This window comes from Mustela nivalis (assembly GCF_964662115.1).
Source record: "Mustela nivalis genome assembly, chromosome: 6".
NCBI lineage: Eukaryota > Metazoa > Chordata > Mammalia > Carnivora > Mustelidae > Mustela > Mustela nivalis.
The window spans coordinates 107,466,136-107,488,627 of NC_139025.1; the positions used below are offsets into that span (position 1 = coordinate 107,466,136).

General features: G+C 34.8%; 1 protein-coding gene across 6 annotated transcripts in view; it reads right to left on the minus strand.

Moving 5' to 3' along the window:
* MINDY2 (MINDY lysine 48 deubiquitinase 2) overlaps window positions 1–22,492 on the minus strand; it is a 75,011-nt gene that overhangs the window by 23,695 nt on the left and 28,824 nt on the right. For 3 of the 6 annotated variants that reach the window (XM_082733758.1, XM_082733757.1, XM_082733759.1), the window contains exons 4-6: window positions 20,051–20,209; window positions 9,955–10,057; window positions 3,491–3,633 (exon numbers count right to left, since the gene is read on the minus strand). In XM_082733758.1, the coding sequence (XP_082589884.1) occupies window positions 3,491–3,633; window positions 9,955–10,057; window positions 20,051–20,209 (405 nt within the window). The remainder of the gene's footprint in view (window positions 1–3,490; window positions 3,634–9,954; window positions 10,058–20,050; window positions 20,210–22,492) is intronic. The other 3 variants (XM_082733761.1, XM_082733762.1, XM_082733760.1) reach the window with 1 other exon arrangement.

Here is a 22,492-nt window from a genome sequence, read left to right on the forward strand (position 1 = left end):
ATGGTATGGCTGTAGACTCCTAACCAATTCAAATTGAGTTTTTTCTGCTGCAACCATTCTCTAAAAGATACCAATGAAATCCATATCATGTTTTACTCCCAGTGTTTTCATCTTCCACATCTTCTCAATAGCATTTAACCACTGAGATCTCCAGTCTTCTTGAAATACTCTCTCCCTGCTGTCTTACATGATACCATACTCTTTAGATTTTCCTTTTCTTCTTTTCTTTCTCAGTTTCCTTTGCCAGTTCATATTCCTTTAGTTGATTCGTAAATACTGGCTCTCCTTAAATCTAGTTCCTAAGTCTTCTCTTTTCTCCCCATTCTTTATTTTCCTTGTAAATCTCATCCTCTCCCCAAATTACTATTTATACACAAAAATTATTCCAGTCTTGAAACATTTATCCAACATTTCCACTTGGAGATATGCCTCAGAAGCACCTCTAACAGTTCCAAGGCTGATTCGTGCTATTTGTTATCTTTTTTTCAGTGTTCTCGGTGTCAATGAAGAGCACTGCCATTTTATCCAGTTCTGCGTGCTCAGAGCCCAGAAACATTCTTTCTTAGTTTTTACATCCTAATCACCAAATCTGGTAGATTGTACCTCCTAAATTTCTATGGAATCTTTCTACTCTCCATTTCTTTACCATCCTAGTCCAAGTCACTGTAACATCTACTTGGCCCCTTCAATAGTCAGGGGATAATAAGTCCACATCCACATTTGCCCAAAAGTCCAAAGCACCTTAATGTTGTACAAAGGGGACATGAAGATAACACCTCAGATACACTATTTAGCCAGAGAAGAAGGTTTACTGAGAAAAATGTGAAAGCAGAGAAATAGCAGAATGCACCCGTTCTCTGAGTTATCATTATCTCACAGAAATGTATACTTTGTCCAGAAACAGACACCTGGTAGAAAGTGCTTGAAGAGAGGTACACCTTCCCCAACCACATAGGAACATTGGGAATACCTAGGTGACTAGTAAAGGATTTCTGTTCAGAGATATAGCTGTGACTGAAAAGAGAACAGCCTACAGATTAGTCTGGGGAGGTTGCCTAACCACCATCAATGACAGGCAGAGATCTTGTTTTCCCATTGAACTATCTCACCCCTGCTGAGCCAAAAAAAATTAAAAAAATTTAAAAATCCCCCCAAAACAAAAAACAAAACAAAAAGAACCACTAGGCCATCAGGAGACCAAGGTGTGTTTCTCCTCTTAACTCAAGACTCTTCAAGATCTGGTACTTGTTTATCTTTTTAATCTTACGTCATGCCTCTTAATTTCTATGCTTTAACCACACAGGCCTTCTTTTCATTCCTTAAGGAATTAAGTTCTTTCCCTTCTCCAGGCTTTTGCACACACATGCTCTATCTGCTTAGTTAATCCTTTTTTTGCTAATGATTAAACTCCTACAAGATTCATTTTTTAAGTCTCAGTTTATTTTTTTTTTTAATTTTTAAAAAGATTTTATTTATTTATTTGAGAGATCGAGAGAGCACAAGCAGGGGGAGCAGCAGGCAGAGGGAGGGAGAATCAGGCAAGGAGCCTGATGCAGGGGGCTGATCCCAGGACACTGAGATCCTGACCCCAGGCGAAGGCAAACGCTTTAACGACCAAGCCACCCAGGCGCCCCAAGTCTCAGTTTAAATGTTCCCTTCCCAAGAAATCTTTCCTGACATACCTAGCTAGGTTATAAGTCCTGATAACAGCACTCACAGCATGTTTACGTACCCCTTAAAGTGTATCCCAACAGAAATAATAACTATTTGTATAATTATTTAACATATGTTTCTTGCCAAACTCAGGGGTCCTTAAATGGTAGGAACCAAAGCTGCCTTGCTCAGGCTGTAACACTTGGCTGAGCACCCAGACATAATCATGCTTAACAGTACTTGTTAAATGACTGAGGTGTGGACTTGAAGAGATCCAGTAAAGCAAGATGACTTAGCAATATACATACACTGTATGGCAGTAATTCTGATTCTAAGGTTTTGGAGCCTTAAATTTCTGAAAGTATGCCTGACTCTGGGCCAGCACCTAGCACACAACTACCTCAAATGTGGGAGCAATATAAATGAATCCCTGCTATAACTAATACAACAGGAGAGCTAAGGTTTTAGAGTATTTTTTAACTAATTTTTTAAAATTTAAATTCCAGTGTAATTAACACAGTGTTATTAGTTTCAGGTGTACAATATAGTGATTCAACAATTCCACATACTGCTCAGTACTTAGAGCATTCATATGTAAGCAAACAAATCACTATTTTACACTGCTTTGTGCAATTCATTGATTAAAGTGTTGAAGCAAATATGAAGACCCCATTTCTAACTTCAATCCGCTTACTTTCATTTAGAGGAAGAAGGCACATTTACATGAAAAGAAAACTGGTAACTAGGTACTCATCCATAAGGGAAATAAGAATGACATGGCTCACAACAGCTAGAGGAGGTTGGGTGAAGTAGTGATCCTCAGCATTAGCTGCACACTTAAATCACCTGGGGAGCATTTAACAAATACAGATGCTTAGGTCCTACCTCTACACATTCTGATTGAACTGAGTTTGTAGTGAGGTCTGCGCATTGGTATTTTTTAAAAAGCTTCCAGGTAGTTCTAGCATACAACCTGGTTGAGAACTACTGGTTTTAGGAGAAAAGAAGTAGCTGTACTGGAGAGTTAGTATTTGAAAGGCTTCTTAAAAGCTAGGTGAAATGTGGATAAGCTAAGAGGAGTGAGGATCTTTTCAAATAGGAATTAAGAAGTAAAAAATGATGGAAAAAGTGCAGAAATGGTAAAGTTTTAAGTGTGTATGAAGACAGACGATTATTAATGAGTAGGCAGACTATATGGCTGAAGTACAGAGTTGCATAAGATGATAGCAGAAAACACCTTGCATTTTTATCTTCTAAGCACTGAGTGCTACTGAGCATTTTTGCTGTATTATTGACATGATCAGAGTAGTATTCTACCACGGAAGGCCCTCTTAAGTTGCGAAACTTCCGCAAATAGGCAGCAGCTGTAAAAATGGAAGAGATATGGGTGAAGAAATGACAAAGAGGATAAATCAGTAAGATTTTTTGTAGAGCCATAAATGGTATAAGAAGAATTCAAAGTCACACTGATAACTTTAGTAATAATAAACACTATCATAAAGACAAATCCTCATTCTTTCGTCAAACTTCCCCTCAAAGATATACATCCATCTTTAACGATCATAGTTCTCTTTATCTTTTTTTCTTAGAAAGGAAATATTTTTTAACACAGTAATCTGTGAAAAATGAGTTGAGAATTAAAACAAAAAGCTGTTTTGAAGTAACACTTAAACTGTGAATCCACTGCATCCTAAATGTTTAATGATTACCTTCATAAATCCGATGAATAAAGAATATTATGCTGAATTTTTTTTATTTTGAAGTAGATCGTAAGACACCTCTAAATCCAGCTCCTTTAATTTAGAATAACAATTAAATAGCTATTTCTATATCATACCTTGTATTTGGTCATGGTGCTAAAATGATTATTCCGAAAGAACACACAAAGTTCTCCTTCCTGAACCGTTGAAGTTAGTTCACATAATCCATGGTATGTCAGTTGAGTGGCTGTGTTATTTAGAAACTGCTCAGCTACAAAGCCTATGGAACCAATGCATAATATTAGATAGAAGAATAATTTCAGAATTAAAAAGCTTTTCTATTTATATTGTGGTCCAAGTATGAAGAAAGGCCAATCAAAATAAGATTTAACTACTATAACATGATGACTCCAAATTGAAGATTTTTCTTTGTAATTCTGCTATGGAAGATGTGTCTATAGACATTCTCCATCCTAAAGAAACAGTTACGTGAGCTTCTTTTTTAACAATAAATGTATTTGCTTATACTCCACCTACTTCCGAAAAGGATTTTCGGCAACTACCAATAGAAGATACAGACAAAATAACACTAAAGCCTATTAAAACAAATAAGAAGGCATGAGTTAGCAATTTAAAAAATAGGAATTAAAGATGTATGTCAACAGTGACTTTCCCAGTGGAAAGGTGTTTAACAACTTCAGTTGTTTTAAGATGTTAACAAAGACCCTAGATAATTCTCAATTCATAAACCGTTCAGTTTTTGCTGAATAAAAGACTAAAGACTTAAAGTAGGTGTGAGACTAAGTAGAAAACAATGGGATAACTGAGGCCATTTTTATCCTAATGTCTTCCCACAGATACCACTCATTAGCATTATGTAGATATATCAAGTTCAGAGACAGAAATGATCTCTTTTCTTTTTAAAACACAGTAAAATATAAAGTTTTCTGGGGTTTAATTTAAAAGATGTATGTACAATTGATCCTCATTATTTGTGCACTTTTGTACCTGTAAACTTGCCTAGTAACTAAAGTTTATTTATAAATCCCCAAAAATCAACACTTGCTGTGCTTCAGGGTAAATCTTGGATCCGGGCAAAGTGGCAAAATTTTTGAGTCACTCAATGCACACATTCCCCACTGAGGTCAAGCGAGGCAATGTTCTGCCTTCTTATTTCAGCTTTCTTACTATAAACAGACTTTTCACAATCTATTAGGTATGCCTTTCGGGGTGTGTAAAATGGCCCTCAAGCATACTGCTGAAGTGCTGGGGAGTCAAAGGCTGTGATGTGCCCTACAGAGAAAACACATTTTTGCAGATTCATTCAGACATGAGTTATAGTGCTGCTAGCCATGTGTTTGATGTTAATGAATCAACAATATGTATTAAATAAATGTCTAAATAAATAAATAAATGTTTCTAAACAGAAACACAAATAAAACAAGGTTATATATTGATCAGTTGATGAAAATCTTGTGACCAGTGGCTCATAGGAACCTACTCTTGTGTTTCCCCTAAGAGCAGTGACTCAGTATTCATGAATTCAATGTTCACACAACTTTACAGAATGTAACTACCAGAAATAATGAGAATCTGTGTAAATAACTTGAAAAGCTGTTTTCTTCTTCTTTCCTTATTTTTTCTTCCTTCATCCTTATGCTCCCTTCCTTTAATAAGGAATGTCTCAGTAGCAATGGGGGTGAGGGTTGGGGTGGGGTAGGGTGGAACAGAACGCTCTAACAAGTTTTATAAGTGGGCAGAGAGGCGCAGTTACAGGGAGAAAAGGGAAACCTCCATTAAGAAACTGACACCTCAATAAGAAATTGAAAATAAACTTGGTAGGGCCAGAGGCAGCTGGATAACATAGGTTTATTCCACTCCGTCTCTATCCCTCACCCTTAGTGTCAAGCTAGAGCAGTTCAAGCTGCAAAGTGGTTGTAAAAAGCTACCTATGTATCACACTATTTCAAGGAATTGGTTAAGGCTGGAGGGGAAGTGCAAAAAAGTTATATAGAAGGTCCCTGCCAAAGGAAATTTATAGCTCATTTGCAACTTCCTGCATTTATATATTTATAAGAGCTCCCTGTTTCAATTATTACCATTACTTTGCAAAGTATTAAGTTACTGAGGACAATATATAGTTATATACTAAAGCACTTGCTATATGTAACAGTAAGTCTTAAGCACTATACCTATGCTGAGAAGTAGCACTGCTCTATGTAATATCCATGTTACTAAATGCTTCCTTCAGAAAGATGTTTCTTTTTTTTTTTTTAAGATTTTATTTATTTGACAGAGAGAGATCACAAGCAGGCAGAGAGAGGAGGAAGCAGGCTCCCTGCTGAGCAGAGAGCCCGATGCAGGGCTCCATCCCAGGACCCTGAGATCATGACCTGAGCTGAAGGCAGAGTCTCAACTCATTGAGCCACCCAGGCGCCCCTTCAGAAAGATGTTTCTAAATACCCCTCCCACATCTCACACAATATCCTCTCTAAAAATTCCTTTCAAAAATATTTAAAAAAAAAACAAAGAGTGGAGGGGTGAATGGGTGGCTCAGTCGTTGGGCGTCTGCCTTTGGCTCAGGTCGTGATCCCAGGGTCCTGGGATCAAGCACCGCCATCAGGCTCCCTGCTCAGCGGGAAGCCTGCTTTTCCCTCTCCCGTGCCCCCTGCTTCTGTTCCCTCTCTCGCTGTGTCGCTCTCTGTCAAATAAATAAAAAAAAATTCTTAAAAAAATGAATGGAGATTACTGAATTCACATTATTTCATGTGTGTGAAATTCAAAAATGCTACACTAGAAAGCTCTTTCTCAGCTACTACTTTCTAGAGAAAGGATATCAGCTCAAGAGAGAATACATGACTTGCTCAAGGACATAAAACTAGTTAGCAAAGTGAAGACTGGAGCCCAGGAGAATTACTGGTATTACGTTTAAAAATTTAGTGCTGATTATTATAAATGCAAACTGAATTGTATTTCTCCCAAGCCATAAAACATATTCTAATTTAGACTTATAGAGAACAATGTTTCCTAATTCTTTTGCCAACTCTTAAAATTAGCCCTGTGATTTTCATGGAACATTCAAAAGCTTAATGGAGGAGGAGAAAACACTTTTTATTTTACAGAAGACTGCCAACTAATAAACATAGAAGGAATAATAGAATTATCATAATCAACATAGTAGGGGTTGATTCAGACAAGAACCAGTGAATGCCAATTGTACTAGCTAAAAGATTATTATTAGGGAACAGGGTATTCAGTTTCAAAGCACGATACCAGAGATTACTAATAAATTACAAAAGGCAAGGGCATCTTTACAACAAAGAATCTGTCAGATACTGCCTTAATCATATTTCAACATCACCAATAATGGGATAATCAGACATCTTGTACCACCTGAATGTGATGCACTGGGAAAGACACAGTATCTAGCACCTATGTAGTATTCCCACCAAAAATATCTGACCTATTCTACTCATGAGGAAACAATCAAATGAATCCAAATTGAGGACTATTCTACCAAAAAACTGGCCTGGACTAATTAAGAAAAGTCAGTATCAGAAAAGACCAAAAAGAAAAAAAGAAGAGAAAAAGATTTGGGATCTCTTCTAGATTACAGGAAGCTCAACTGAAATGACAAATGATTCTTGATTGGAGCCTACACTGAAAAATCTTTAAAGCTAAAAGGAGCATTACTGGGACAATTGGAAAATTGAGAATATGAACAGTATTATTAGATAAATATATTGTATTTGCTACAAGTAGTATCACTTGTATTGATGCTAAATTTCCTGAGATAATTGTATTATGATTAGATAGAACTCTTGTTTTTAGGAGACAACTGTTGAAGCATTAATGGATAAACTTCTATGATACTTGCAATTAATTCTCAAATGATTTAGGAAAATGTGTGTGTGTGTGGGTCTACAGAGAAAGCAAAACTTCAATATGTTAATAATTGGTGAATTCAGGCAAAGTGGATTATAATCATTGTACTATTCCAATTTTTTTCATGAGTCTGAGAGTTTTCAAAATAAAGAAAAAGAGTAAATCAGTATCATTTAACCAGAAATAACATAAATTCAAACTATAATTTTCACTGCTGATGGCATCTGATAAAAGCTCAATAAATATTTAAATAAATGAATATCCTGGAATTATTTGAGCATTTTTTTAAACTTAGGAATAACTGTTAAAGAAGAAATTATTCCTAAGAAAGCAACTGGAATTAAATGACCAGCTCAAGTAAAGTCTGGCAGCTGGTACTGTGTGGTTTTTGTTTTTTTTTCCGTACTGATTTTTGCTGCCACGGCATAACCATCATTATAATGTAGAAAATAATACATACTCTCTAAGTACATGTAAAAGTTCTGTACGTTTACTTACAAGGTATCAAAAGAAAAAAAATGTTATCTGAAAGAAGGTAAAAGAATATCTAATTCTATTTAGCTAAATAACATTGCTTTTTCATCAAAAAGAATGATAGTAAAAATATATCTTGTATCCTACACCTTACGGAGATAAAATATTCAAATTAAAAAAAAATAAGTAGTTACCACCTGAGATTAAAGCTTAATATTTTTAATAAAGAAGGATTAGAAATAAACCACCTTTGGGATATTTTATTGATTCAGAAGGAAAGTTACAGTTGTGGGCCAAACAGAAAAAGGAAGCAGACTCCTTCAGCTGAACACTATACCCAAGAAAATATGAGGAAGAAAACAATGGGAGGAAGCTAAATTAATATATTGTAAGTAAAAATGTCCATTGTGGTCTTTTCTTTCCTATACCATTTCTTAGTGCCTATACAAATAAACTACTGTAACTGAATAATTATTTCAAACAGACTATATACATTTGTAGTATACTGAAATCTGCATAAAATTATTCCTTGCTATAAAAATCTGACATGCAGAATTCTACCATATAAAATTTATATACCAAGAAATTAATCAATTCTGGTACATATTGCCCCAAAATTCTATGGCACTAAAGAGGATGATTCCTTCCTTGCTTTTATCAAGGAGTTCTTCTCAAGGTATCAATACTATATAAATTAGTTACAGTTTATGTTAGAGAAATAGTGACAATAATTGTAACATCAGGTAGAGAGAAAGGAGAAGTGATGAAGTGGCTGGATTTTTGTTGTTGTTCACTTTGTTAATAATTAGCATATTGCCTAAGTACATTACATTACTTGTTACATTACAGCCTGGCTTGGGAAAAATGCTGTTATCAAGTATTCCCTATAGCTTCCCATCCTATAAGCCTGTTCACCCAAACATCATTTTTACAGCTATCATTCCATCTGTTAACACTTGCTGAATCCTACGTCCCCTCAATTACTATTGAATAGCACATCAGAAACTACAGAGAGAGCAGGCATCTACACATGGAAATTTTTTTTATAGTCTATTTGTTCAGGAATATATAGTAATGAAAGTTTGGGTAAGAAAGGAAAAGTTCTAGTGAATGGAATTTTGTTAATTGGAAGTATTTTTAACAGCTTTTGTTGCTCCTCTGTCCCCTAAAATTAAAATTTTGTTGCCTTGGGTTGCAGTGAAAGAGCTGTTATACAAATCAGTGATTGGTATCCCTGTATATTTATGTATTTATTGAAAGTAAAAACCTAGGATAATTACACACACACAAAAAAACAACACACCAAAAACCTAGGATAAGTCTCCACTAAAATACTCTCTTTTCTTGCTACCTGCTTCTTGAATAAACATTTAAATTTATGGGTAATCGAATAATTACTTGATTAATGTAGCATGTGATACATGTTCTCATATGTTCTTATATAGTCTTATAGTCACTTAGGTGTATTTTTAATGTGGTGATTATAATCAACTTTTATTATACCTCATGTAAAAGACCTGTGTCTGAGAGGATGATGATGATGAAGCCCATTCCCTATTCTCATTATGGAAGAGAACAGGAGCCCAGCCCAAATATTCATGCACATTTATAAGTGAAGTGGGTTGTAGGAAAGGTATATCCAAATACTATGGATCCCAAAAGCACTCTGGTTTCAAATGTACTTTTTTTCCCTTCATTGACCAGAACACAGATGAAAAAAACATGAAACTACTTCTATAATGATAAATTTAACAATTTTAATTAGTTAGGGATTAGGAAATCTGATGATCTGAGGTATACTTTCATTTAGAATGGTTCTCTGATACACTGTATTGTACTGAAACATAAGGCGGAACTCGATTAAAATAAACACTTGAGTACATAATACTCATTTCAATCAATTAGAGGAGGAATTGTAAAGTTCACTCAGTACCCCCAAATAATAATCCTTTTGTAAAAAAGGTAATTATCAATAACTCCTGGGTAATTGACCATATCAAAGCTAACAAGTGATTCCAAAGACTTTTAGTAGAATCCAGGCCTGATTTTAGAAGTCAAGTGAAAAGCGTTCTAGAAAAAAAACCTTTCACTGGTATCTTTATGAATAATTACTTCTTTTATAAGTAAAAGTAGCATCACTTGGATTTTTTTAGAAGTCTTATTTGTGACACTTAAAAGTTACTAAATTATAACACAAATTATTTTACCAAGAATAAATCAGGTATTAGGAGCACTCACCCACCTTCACTAACGAGCTCACTATTGTCTGACTGCTTACAAGAGATGATCTTCTCCACTAGTTGGTTGTAGCTGCAGTTACCAACAGCTTTTACAATGTCATCAATCTAGAAAACAAATGACTGTCTCACTAATCACGATAAGATTAAAAACAATAACAAACCCATATCACTCTTTAGGGTTTTATTCTAATATTAAATGTCAAAATATTACTTATGAAAAAGAAAATCAACATCCAACAGTTCCGAATTTTGTTTACAGCTCATTATAACATATTATGAAAAATATTGCTTAGCTGTATTTCAATTACGCAAAAAATGATGAAATGGGATTATAACATGCAACTTTATTTCTTAAGGTTGTGAAGAGGCATTTAAGTGATTAAAATAAAAAGTAAACTATTTCAGGGGGAAAAATAAGAACATTTCATTTTTTTCTAAAAAACAAGTACTCTGTATTTAGAGCAAGGCAAATCTAAAGATAATTTATGGGATTAACAAAGTTCTCCCATTTTATTTATTTAGTCCTTATGAAAGTATAGTGGAGATGCAAGTAGACGTAACCATATCATTTTCCTGAAGAAAAGTTAATGTATATTAATCAGAGATGGAATTTGCCTCATGAGACTTATTTAATCTTGGTCTTTGGCAGTAGAGCAGAAAAGTAAATGCAATGTCTTAAGCTGTAGGAAAATGAAATTGGGCATCTCTACTCTCCTTCCATTATACTTTGCTTTGACTATTGAAGAAAAATAGGTTTCTGGTGTCTAAACAACTTGTTTTGATTGCCATCCCATCTGTAATATATATTTACTTATAATCTATTTATATGTACTACTGTATTGATTAAACAAATACAAATTAATACAATGATAAAACATAAGAGGGCCAATGTTTTCTTTCCACATCCAAATGATCTTCTTGAACATTTATATTTTGAATTCTCCATATAGTATCTGTAAAAATAATACTCTAGACAACAGTTCTCAAACTGGAGAGCTTGTTAAAAAGATCTAACAGAATTCCAGGCTCAAGTTGCTTCTCAGTTGTCTAAATTTTTATTCCACTGTTGCATAGCAAAGTTTAAGGAAAACTGCCCTAGGCTACAATTTCTTTGTTCCTGCGAAATTCTAGTATAGAAAAAGCCTCTGAACCATTATGGGACCAACTATTGAGAAGAGCAGTTAATTGAAAAAAAGTCAAAGCAAGGAGTTGTGAAAAAATTTTATATATACACCTTGAACATTTCATGTTAAAATACACAATGTATTCACTTGTCAGTCTTTTGATGTAGAGCCAAATAACTTTTTCTTTGAAAGCAGAATCTTAAATTCTATGTAAACAACATAAGAGTATGGCTTCCAGTTTTTATTTAAAGTGAAAACTTAGACCCTTAAGAAGCAATCTGAGGGCACAGCAACTTTAGATTTTCATTATTTTTCTTAACACTTTTACTCTTTATAGCAATTTTCTTGAGTGACTCAACTTCATTAAGTCTTTCCAAAGTGTATGAATTTTTAATCCTAAGGAATCCACAAAATACAAATACAAGATCAATACACAAAAATCAACTGCACTTCTATAGACCAGCAATACACAATATGAAGATTTCAATACAGAGATTTCATAGGCCAAATCTCTACATTAGCATTTCAGTAAATGAATTCATTTGGGAACTTTTTATGCACTGCTGTGTACCAGTTGCTATTAGAGACTGCAGGCTCAGCAGTGAACAAAAGAGATGGTCTGTGCTTTCATAAAGGTTACATTCTAGAGTAAAGACAAACAACAAACCAAATGAGCAAATATATGCTAGGTAGTTATATGTAGTGGTGCACAGCTGTTTTTTGTTCATTTTCACTGTACAGTATTCCATAGTATGGATAAAACATAATTTTTTTTGCACTCATTTTTTTGATGGCGAAGTTTCTTGCAGTTTTGGGATATTATAAATAATATCGCCATGAATAGCCTTATACATTTATCCAATTCTACACACAAAGAGTTTCTCTAGGAAATATGTTTTATCAAATTGCTAAGTTTTAAGGTATGCTTATCATCAACTTTACTTTAGAACTCCAAACTGCTTTCCAAAGCAGAAAGCCAATTTATTTCCATCAGCGCGAAATAAGAATTCTCTACATTGCACAGCATCTCCAACACTGAGTACTGTCAGACTTTTAAATATTAATTGTTCTATGTTCTAATTGGTATATAATGGTAACTCATTTTGGTTTTTATTTCCATTTCCCTAATGACTAGTTCATATGTTCACTAGTTGTTTGGATATCCATTTTTATAAAATGCCTGTTCAAATAATTTGCTTCTTTTTTTAAATGAGGTTATCTATCTTAAAACATATATATATATATATTTGTAGTAGCTCTTTATTCATTATATAAGTTGTAATCCTCTCAGGGGCTTGCTTTTACATTTTCTTCAGCATTTCTTTAAATAAATATAAGTTCTCAATTTTAATGTAGTCATGTTTACCAAAGCTCTCCATGGTTAATGTATTTGTTTAAAAATCCTTTCCTGGGGCGCCTGGGTGGCTCAGTGGGTTAAAGCCTCTGCCTTCGGCTCAGGTCATGATCCCAGGGTCCTGGGATCGAGGCCCGCATCGGGCTCTCTGCTCAGCGGGGAGCCTGTTTTCCTTCCTCTCTCTCTGCCTGCCTCTCTGCCTACTTGTGATCTCTGTCTGTCAAATAAATAAATAAAAATCTTTAAAAAAAATAAAAATAAAAAAATAAAAATCCATTCCTATCATTAAGCTCAGAAACATACTCTCAAACTTTTCCTTTGCAGTTTTAGCTTTTACAGTTAAACATCAATGCATATGGAACAGAATTTTATGCTCTGAATTGGAGGAAATGATTTCATTCTTTTTAATTGACTATCGAATTAGAAATCTGAACTGGCTATCTAACTGGCTATCTAATTAAATTTGTAATGGCTGGGTGCCTGGGTGGCTCAGTGGGTTAAGCCGCTGCCTTCGGCTCAGGTCATGATCTCAGGGTCCTGGGATCGAGTCCCGCATCAGGCTCTCTGCTCAGCAGGGAGCCTGCTTCCTCCTCTCTCTCTCTGCCTGCCTCTCCGCCTACTTGTAATCTCTCTCTGTCAAATAAATAAATAAATCTTTAAAAAAAAAATAAATAAATTTGTAATGGCTACCTTATTGCCTTAGCACCTTTTATTATAAACACTCCCTGTTGCTCTACAGTGCCCTCTTTCTGTCTATGCATGCATGGTCTTTTTGGCTTACCTATTCTCTATCATTTGTCCAATTCTTAATTATAATATGTAAGGTATTTCCTATCTGGAAGAGCAAGTCCTCCCTGCTTGTTCTGCTTCAAGTATATCATAGCTTCTGTTCCCAGCCCTTTGCATTTCCACATAAGTTGCAGAATCCACTTGTCTCATTCCACAACTACTCCCCATAAATCTGTTAGATTTTGTTTGGGGTCATACAGAAACTATAACTTACTTTAGAGAGAATAGACATCTGTATAAATTGCCTTAAAATCTAAAATCTAAGAATAGAGACTTAAATTTATGTAGGTCTCTAATTTCTCTCAAATTTAAAATTGTTCATGCAGAGATCTTGTGCATCTTTTTGTCAGCTTTATTCCTAAGAACTTTTGCTATGTAAATGACATATTTTTAAAATTTCACTTTCTGTCATTTTATTTACTTATTAAAAATATTTTGTTTTTAAGTAATCTCTATACCCAGTGTGGGGATCAAACTAACAACGCTGAAATCAAGAGTTGTGTACTCTACCAACTGAGCCAGCCAGGTGCCCCTTCTGTTTCTCATTTTAAAATTTCTTTGAAGAAGGTTTACTTCACGAATTTTGAAGATTTTAGCTTTGTTAATCTTCATTATTATATATTTACTATTTTAATACTCTCTGCTTTTTTAAAAAATACTTTGTTTTTTTTTTTTAGCACTTTCTGCTGTTTAAAAGGTATATAGTTTATTGGCTTTTAATCTTTTCTTACTCATTAATGAATGAATTTAGGGTTTTAAAAATCCCTCTACTCACAAGTTTTGATATGGACTTAGTTATTGTGCAGGTAAAAAATACTCTATCTTTCATTATCAATTTTTGGTGCAAACAATGTCTGTTGTTTTTCTACTGATTTCTCTAGCTCAATCACCCTGTGGTCAAAGGATATTCTATATTCTATGTGACTTAAATCCTTAGAAATTTGGTGAAACTTGCTTTATGGCCCTATAGTAGGTCAGTTTTTATAAATTTCACGAATGTATAAAAAGAATGAATAGTCAGGTTCAAGAAAAAAAAAAGAGAAAATGTCATGGACAGTAGGAGACTAGGAAGATAGGATGATTAAATGCAGTGTGTTATTCTACATTAGATTATGGAACAACAATAACAAAAATTAGTGGAAAAATTGGTGAAATGTGTGAGAACTGAAACCATAAAAATACTAGAGGGGAATACAGGCAATAACTTCTTTGATACCAGCTGTAGCAACTTCTTTCTAGATATGTCTCCTGAGGCAAGGGAAATAAAAGCAGAAACAAACTACTGAAACTACATCAAAATAAAAGGTTTCTGCAGAGCAAAGGAAACAATTAACAAAACTAAAAGGTGACCCATGGAATGGGAGACGATATTTGCGAATGACATATCTGATAAAGGGTTAGTATCCAAACTATAAAGAACTTACAAAACTCAACACCCAAAACCCCCCCAAATAATCCAATTAAAAAATGGGGAGAAGATGTGAACAGACATTTTTCCAAAGAAGACATATGGCTAAGAGACACATGAAAAAGTACTCAGTATGACTCATTATCAGAAAAATACAAATCAAAAGTACAATTAGATATCATCTCACACCTGCCAGAGTGGCTAAAATCAACAACACAAAAAATAACAGGAGTTGGCAAGGATGTGGAGAACGAGGAATCCTCTTGCACTGTTGGTGGGAATGCAAACTGGTGCAGTTGCTCTGGAAAACAGTATGGAGGTTCCTGCAGAACTTAAAAACAGAACTATCGGGTGCCTGGGTGGCTCAGTGGCTTAAGTCTCTGCCTTCAGCTCAGGTCATGATCTCAGGGTCCTGGGATCTCTGCTTGGCAGGGAATCTGCTTCTCCCTCTCTCTCTGCCTGCCTCTCTGCCTACTTGTGATTTCTCTCTATCAAATAAATAAATAAAATCTTAAAAAAAAAAACAAAAACAAAAACAGAACTATCCAATGCTCCAGCCAAAGCACTACTAGGTATTCACCCAAAGAATACAAAAATACTAATTCAAAGGGATACACACACCCCAATGTTGACAGCAGCATTATCTACAATAGCCAAATTATGGAAAGGCCCAAATGTCCATCAACTGATGAACAGATAAAGAAGATGTGGTACACACACACACACACACACACAGGAATATTACTCATCCATAAAAAAGAGTGAAACCTTGGCATTTGCAATGACAGAGGTGGAGCTACAGTGTATTATGCTAAGTGAAATAAGCCAGTCAGATAAAGACAAATACCATATGATTTCACTCACATGGAATTTAAAAAATTAAACAAATAAGCAAAGGGGGGGGAAAGGAATTTAAAAAATTAAACAAATAAGCAAAGGGGGGGGGGAAGGAGGAAGCAAACCAAGACACAGACTCTTAACTGTAGAGAACAAACTGATGGTTACCAGAGAGAGGTGGGTGGGGGGATGGGTGAGAAAGGTGATGGGGATTTTAGAGTACACATGTCATGATGAGCACCAGGTGATGTGTGGAAGTGTTGAATTAATACATTATAATCTGAAATTAATATTATACTGTATGTTAACTGGAATTTACATAAAAACTTAAAAAATGAATTGGTGACATATGAGTGAAGACTCTAATATAGCTAATAGTAATGTACCAATATTAAGTTTTGATATGTGTACCAAGGTTATATAAGATTAAAAGAAATGGGGTGAAAAGTACGCAGGAACTCTCTGTTAACATCTTTGCAAATTTCCTGTAAATCTGAAATTATTAAAACAAGTTAATTTTTTTACAAAACATAACATTCAGTTATGTTTAACTGCTCCTATCAGTAACAGAAAAAGACAAAACATATTCCAGCGTGGTAATGTATTTCTTTTTATAATTCTGTTAGGGGCACCTGGGTGGCTCAGTGGGTTAAAGCCTCTGCCTTCAGCTCAGGTCATGGTCCCAGGGTCCTGGGATCGAGCCCTGCATTGGGCTCCCTGCTCAGCGGGGAGCCTGCTTTCTCCTCTTTCTCTCTCTGCCTGCCTCTCTGCCTACTTGTGATCTCTGTCAAATAAATAAATAAAATCTTAAAAGTTGTTTATAATTGTTAAATTTTGCTTTATGTACTTTGAGATTATAGGATTAGATGCATACAAATTTTATTTTTTTATAGTAAAAAACTAACCTTTATTCTTTGTGACAGTTCCCATGGATTCAGAAAATGAGCAATCAGTCAGGTATTTATTTACTTTCTAGGTATCTCCAGGCACATACAAATTTAACATAATTATATCTCCTTGGCAAATTAAACATTAAGCAGTTGTATGGCATCTTTTTTTCCCTCTCTTTATTTGTAATCTTTGTTTTTTTCTATATCTTGTGAAAAATCAATATAGATATTTTAATCCAGCCTCAGAACCACTTTTACCTAGAGCATTTAGTCCTATTTACCCTTACTATAATTATTTATATACTTTAATTTATTAAAGCTATTCTCTCTTTGTCTCATCAGTTCAACATTCCTTTACCTCTTCTTTCTTCCTTTTTTTAGATTAGTTTTTCTCTTTTCTACTAATCTAGAAGTTACCCACTATGTTTTCTATTCTTTTCACAGTTACTCTGAAAGAGCATTATCTGACAGCACATTCAGTAATAATGGAAATATTCCAAATCTGTGTTGTTCAGTAAGATATCCACTAGCCACATGTGACTACTGAACAACTGAAGTGTACCTAGTGCAACTCAGAAACTAAATTTTTAATTAAATTTAAATAGCAACACTTGGCTACCACATTGGACAAAGAAGTTATAGAAACTATAATATCTACCCCCCACACAAAGTCTCTTCTTGAACAATTCTAGACCCTTAGAATACTTTACCTTCCTCCCAACTTATGTTATTATTTTTGTATTTGCTAATGTTCTTTTTTAAAATCCCAAGACAGTGTTATTATTTGATACAGTCTACATGTATATTTATCATGTTATTTTTCTCTTCATTCACTTATCCCTCCATCTGAGATTATTTTGCTTCCTTTTAAAATCTTGCTTAGAATTTCCATTAATGTTGGTCTATTGCCAGGAAGTTTTTTTTTTTTTTTTTAATTTTCTAGAGTTAAACAAATGTTTAAGTAATCTCTACACCCAGTGTGGGGCTCAAACTTACAACCCTGAGATCAAAAGTCATATGCTCTATTGACTGAGCCAGCCAGGCACCCCAAGGAAGCAATCTTAATTTAATTAATCTACAAAAATGATTTTGTTCCATTCATGAAATATAATTTTTCTGGGAACGGGTTTACAGGTTAGCATTTGTCTTCTTTCAGTACATTCAATATATCATTTTCACCATTATCTGGCTTCCCCATGTTGCTTTTAAAGAGGTATTATCAATTAATAATGGAGAAATATCCTCTCAGTGGCTGAATTCTGGTGCCCGCCATCAAAAGAATAGCTGAAATTTATTTACAAGATAATCATTTGCAGAATACATCATCAGAATACTAACCAGTTCTGAGAGGTAGTTCATATACACCTATAGATTTCAAACTTTGCCTTGTTTTTTTTTTTCCTTTCTCATCAGCAGAATCATTTTGTCACAAAATAAGTAAGTAAAATAGATAAAAAAGCACTGCCTTCACCCCTTCCAAGAGTGTGAAAACCCACTGTGTATGCCAGAAAAGTCTGACAAACAATTTCAGTTCTACATTTGAGTATGTTTTTCTTTAAGCATATGAATTCAACTGTTTCCTGGACAATATATAGCTCTACACAGACAATCAGAGAGATGATCTGAGTACAATTTTTAAGAACTCAGGCTTAGGTTCCTCAGGCTGTTAGCTCATTCTCCTAGACAACCTGGCATTGTCATCTGACAGGATCTGATATGGCTCACCCTGGATATGTAAAATACTGGACATGGTTACACTTCTCAGTGATACTGTCAGAGACAGAATGCCAATAAAGACACAGATGCCCTGTTTACAGTAAGACATGCTTTCCTTGCCCAGACTACCAGTTGCTTTTACCAACAGACAGGGATGAAGAAACTATTGCTATTATGATCTCTCTGTCCTTGTAGCTAACACATGGAGACATGTATACATGATTCATGCCATTGATCAATATTTACTAAGAACCTACTATGTGCCAACCACTGTTCTAAACAATGAGATATCAGAGCCCACCTTTCATAAAACATTCTACTGGGAGGGGCACCTGGGAGGCTCAGTGGGTTAAGCTGCTGCCTTCAGCTCAGATCATGATGTCAGGGTCCTGGGATCGAGTCCTGCATCGGGCTCTCTGCTCGGCAGGGAGCCTGTTTCCCCCTCTCTCTCTGCCTGCCTCTCTGCCTACTTGTGATCTCTGTCAAAAGAATAAATAAAATCTTAAAAAAAAAAAACATTCTACTGGGAGATGAGAGTCAATCAAGTAAAGAAGTAAATAATCATTCCAAATAATGGTAAGTCGTAAAGAAAATCAAATACGATCATGGGGGAGGAAATGGCTGGGGAAAAGGAGGCTGACTAACTTCAACAAGTTGTCAGAAAGCATCTAACAAGGTGATATTTGACCTGAAATCTGAAAAATGAGGTACCAGAAACGTGAAGATCTAGGAGAACAATGTATTAGGGTAGTAAGACAATGTTCCACCATAGGCAATCAGCCAGCAGAAAAATCTGAAATAGAAATGAATTTGACATGTCTGTCATGTCTGAAGAACAGGCAAGCAGTTAACTTTACTAGAGAGTAGTTAAAAAAAAGAAAAGAAAAGAAAGGGAGAATTATAAGAGGTGAAGTTAGACAGACAAGCAGAGTCTAGGTCATACTGCATATCATAAAGATTTTGTTATCATACTGGAGTTATAGTGGAGGTTTTTAAGAGAAGAAGGGGGGCAAAGGAATCAAGGGGAGGGTTATTTTACAAAGATCAGTCTGAGTGCCAAGACAATTCAATGAGGGGAAAGAATAATCTTGTACAAAGACTATAACAAATACTACTAGGACAACTAGATATCCACATACAAAAGAATAAAATTGGATCCCTCATCAAACTATATACAAAGATTAACTCAAAAATGATTGATCACACTCCTAAATATAAGCACTAAAATATAAAACTGTTAGAAGAAGATACAGGAGTAAATCATTGTGACTTTGAGTTAGGCAAAGCCTTCTTAGGACACCAAAAGTAGAAGCAACAAAAGAAAAAAAAAAAAAAAGAGATCAACTGGACGTCATCAAAATTAAAAAGTTTTGGGCTTCAAGAACACCATCAAGAAAGTGAAGACTATCCACAGAATGTTAGAAAATACTTAAAAACCATATATCTAGTAAGAGACTTACACCTGGAATATATAAAGAACTCTTACAACTCTGTAAGAAAAAGACAAATAGCCCAATTAAAAATGGGGAAAGGATCTGCAGACATTTCTCCTAAGAAATACAAACAAATTCACAATGAGATACAATTTTATACCTATTAGTATGACTATATTCCAAATAATATCTAATAAGTATTGGTGAGAATGGGGACTCAACTTTGTAGGTGACTCCTAACTCCTTGAAGTTATAGTTAGAAGTCTTAGACAAATTGAGCAGTCTGGAGGACAATCCCCTGAACCTCACAATTTGGCTAATTTCAGGTAAAAGCACAAAAACATAACAATCACAGGGACGCCTGTGTGGTTCAGTTGGTTAAGTGTCCAGCTCTTGATTTCAGCTCACACACTGTCTCTCCCCATAAAGAAATAAAGAAACAAATGATAAATAAATAACAATCAGAAAATATAAATCTAGATTAAATTTCCAAATGAATAAAATTTTACTACATTTGTGTTTATATAATTTTAAATTTTCCACTTACCTGTGGATCCACTAACCACCCATGGTATAAAGGAATATCAAGAAGATCAAATACAATGCATTCTGGTGTATATTCAAATACTCGAACACCAGTGAATTTTACATTTACATCCAAGCCTGTCTGTAGTTTGTGCAAGATTGCCATAGCATCACTCATATTCTGAAAATAGAAAGGAGAAAGGTAAAGATGAGAAAAATCAAACGACAATGACAACAACAGCAAAGATACTTCAATGCAGGCACATTTACTTCTAACTTTCCATTTTATCCAATTTATTTGTCCCTTCAACCAATCTTTATTATTAAGTGTCTACTATGTACTAGGCATTAATCTGAGTTCTAAAGAGATAACAGTGAGTAAAATAAAGTTCCTGATCTCATGTAACTAATATTCTATTTTGAGAGACAAATATATATACAATATAATGTCAAGTATTTAAGAAATATTGAACAGGATAATGACGTACAGACTGACAGGGATGAGGGACCTCTTTTAGACTGGAAAGACCAAAGACAAAGTTTCTAATCAAAGAGTATTACCTCTCCCACTTTGGGGCATATATCCAAAAGAATTGAAAATAACATCTTGAAGAAATACTCGCACACCCATGTTCATTGTAGCATTATTCATAATAGTCAAGAAGTGGAAACAGCCCAAATGTCCACTGACAGATAAATGGATAGAGACACTGTGGTATATACATACAATGGAATATTATTCAGCCTTAAAAAAAGAAAAGGAAATTCTATTACATGCTACAATATGGATGAAACTTGAGGACATTATGCTGAGTGAAATAAGTAATCACAAAAGGACAAATACTATGTGATTCCACTTACATGAAATATCTAGAGTAGTCAAAATCCTGGAAACAGAAAGTAAATGGTGGTTGTCAGGGAATGGACAAAGGAAAAGCTGCGGAGCTGTTCAATGGGTTTAGAATTATACAGTTTTACAAGATGAAAATGTTCTAGAGATCTGTTATCAATGTGAATATAGTTAACACTATTGAACTATACACTTAAAAATGTTAAGGGATTAAATTTTATATATTTTTTAAAATTTTATTTATTTGCGAGAGCAGGAGAGAAAGAAGAGCGCATGAGCAGGGGAGGGCAGAGAGAGGGGAAGCAGCAGACTCTCCACTGACCCGGGAGCCCACCTCAGGCAATTGATTCCAGGACATTGGGATCATGACTTGAGCCAAAGGCAGATGCCTAACCAACTGAGCCACCCAGGTGCCCCTACATTTTATATTTTTTTAAATCACAATTTAAAAAGAAAAAGAAACGAGCTACAAAGCTTGAAAAGACATAAAAAAAATTTAAAGGTACATTGCTAAGTGAAAGAAGCCAACCTGAAAAGGCTACAAACTGTATGAGTCCAAATGATATTCTGGGAAAGGCAAAACAATGGAGGCAGTAGAAAGATCAGGGGCTCCCAGGGATTAGGAAGAAGGAGAGATGTATAGGCAGAACACAGAGGATTTTTTTAGGGCAATGAAACTATTCTGTATGGTACTACAGTAGTTGACATTAGTCATCATACATTTTCAAAACCCACAGAATGTTTAACAAGAGTAAACCCTAATGTGAACTATGGACTCTGGGTGATTAATTATGAGTCAGTATAGATTTATCAATTATAACAAATCTATTGATAGATGGATATTGATAGTAGGGGAACATCCGTATGCGTGGGATGGGGAGACGGGGAGGGACAGGAGGTATATGGCAACTCTGTTCTTTCCACTCAGTTCTGCTGTAAATACTGCTTTAAATAGGCGGAGGGAGCTCTTTAAAAATGGCACTTAAATACCAACAAAAGCAAAATACTGAGTCTTGTGAAGTTCTGGGACAAAAAGCACTCCACACAAAAACTCTGAGGCAGAAATGATTCCATACTATGTCCATGGAATAGCAAGGAGTCCTGAATGGCTAGAACAAAATTAAGTAGAAAGTGGTAGAAGATGAAGTCAGAGGAAGACAGAAAAAGACAGATACAAAGACTTGTTGCCCAAATTAAGAAGTCATTCTGACCACATCTGTTTTCTCTGTAAACATGGTAACATAAATCTGTAATGAATACTATTTTAAAGCATGTTTTTCTTAACATTTTTAATACATTAAATATGGCCATACTTACAGAGAATTTGTTTGATTAAACAAAACACTCCAATATATAAAATTTAATATAATTTTTATTTAATCCCTACTGCTAATCAGACACTGCACTACATACTAAAGGTAGAAAATAGGAGGGAACTACAGCCTACTGAGGTCCTTATAGTACAAAGGGTGAACCTGAAATAAATCCTTTATAATAAAACTAGGGACTCTCTCTGAAATCTGAAGAAGACAAACTTAGGTCATAAGAACAAAATTCTGTTTTACCAAATAACATAAAACTCCAAAGAGACTATACAGACTGAAAGTAGAAATT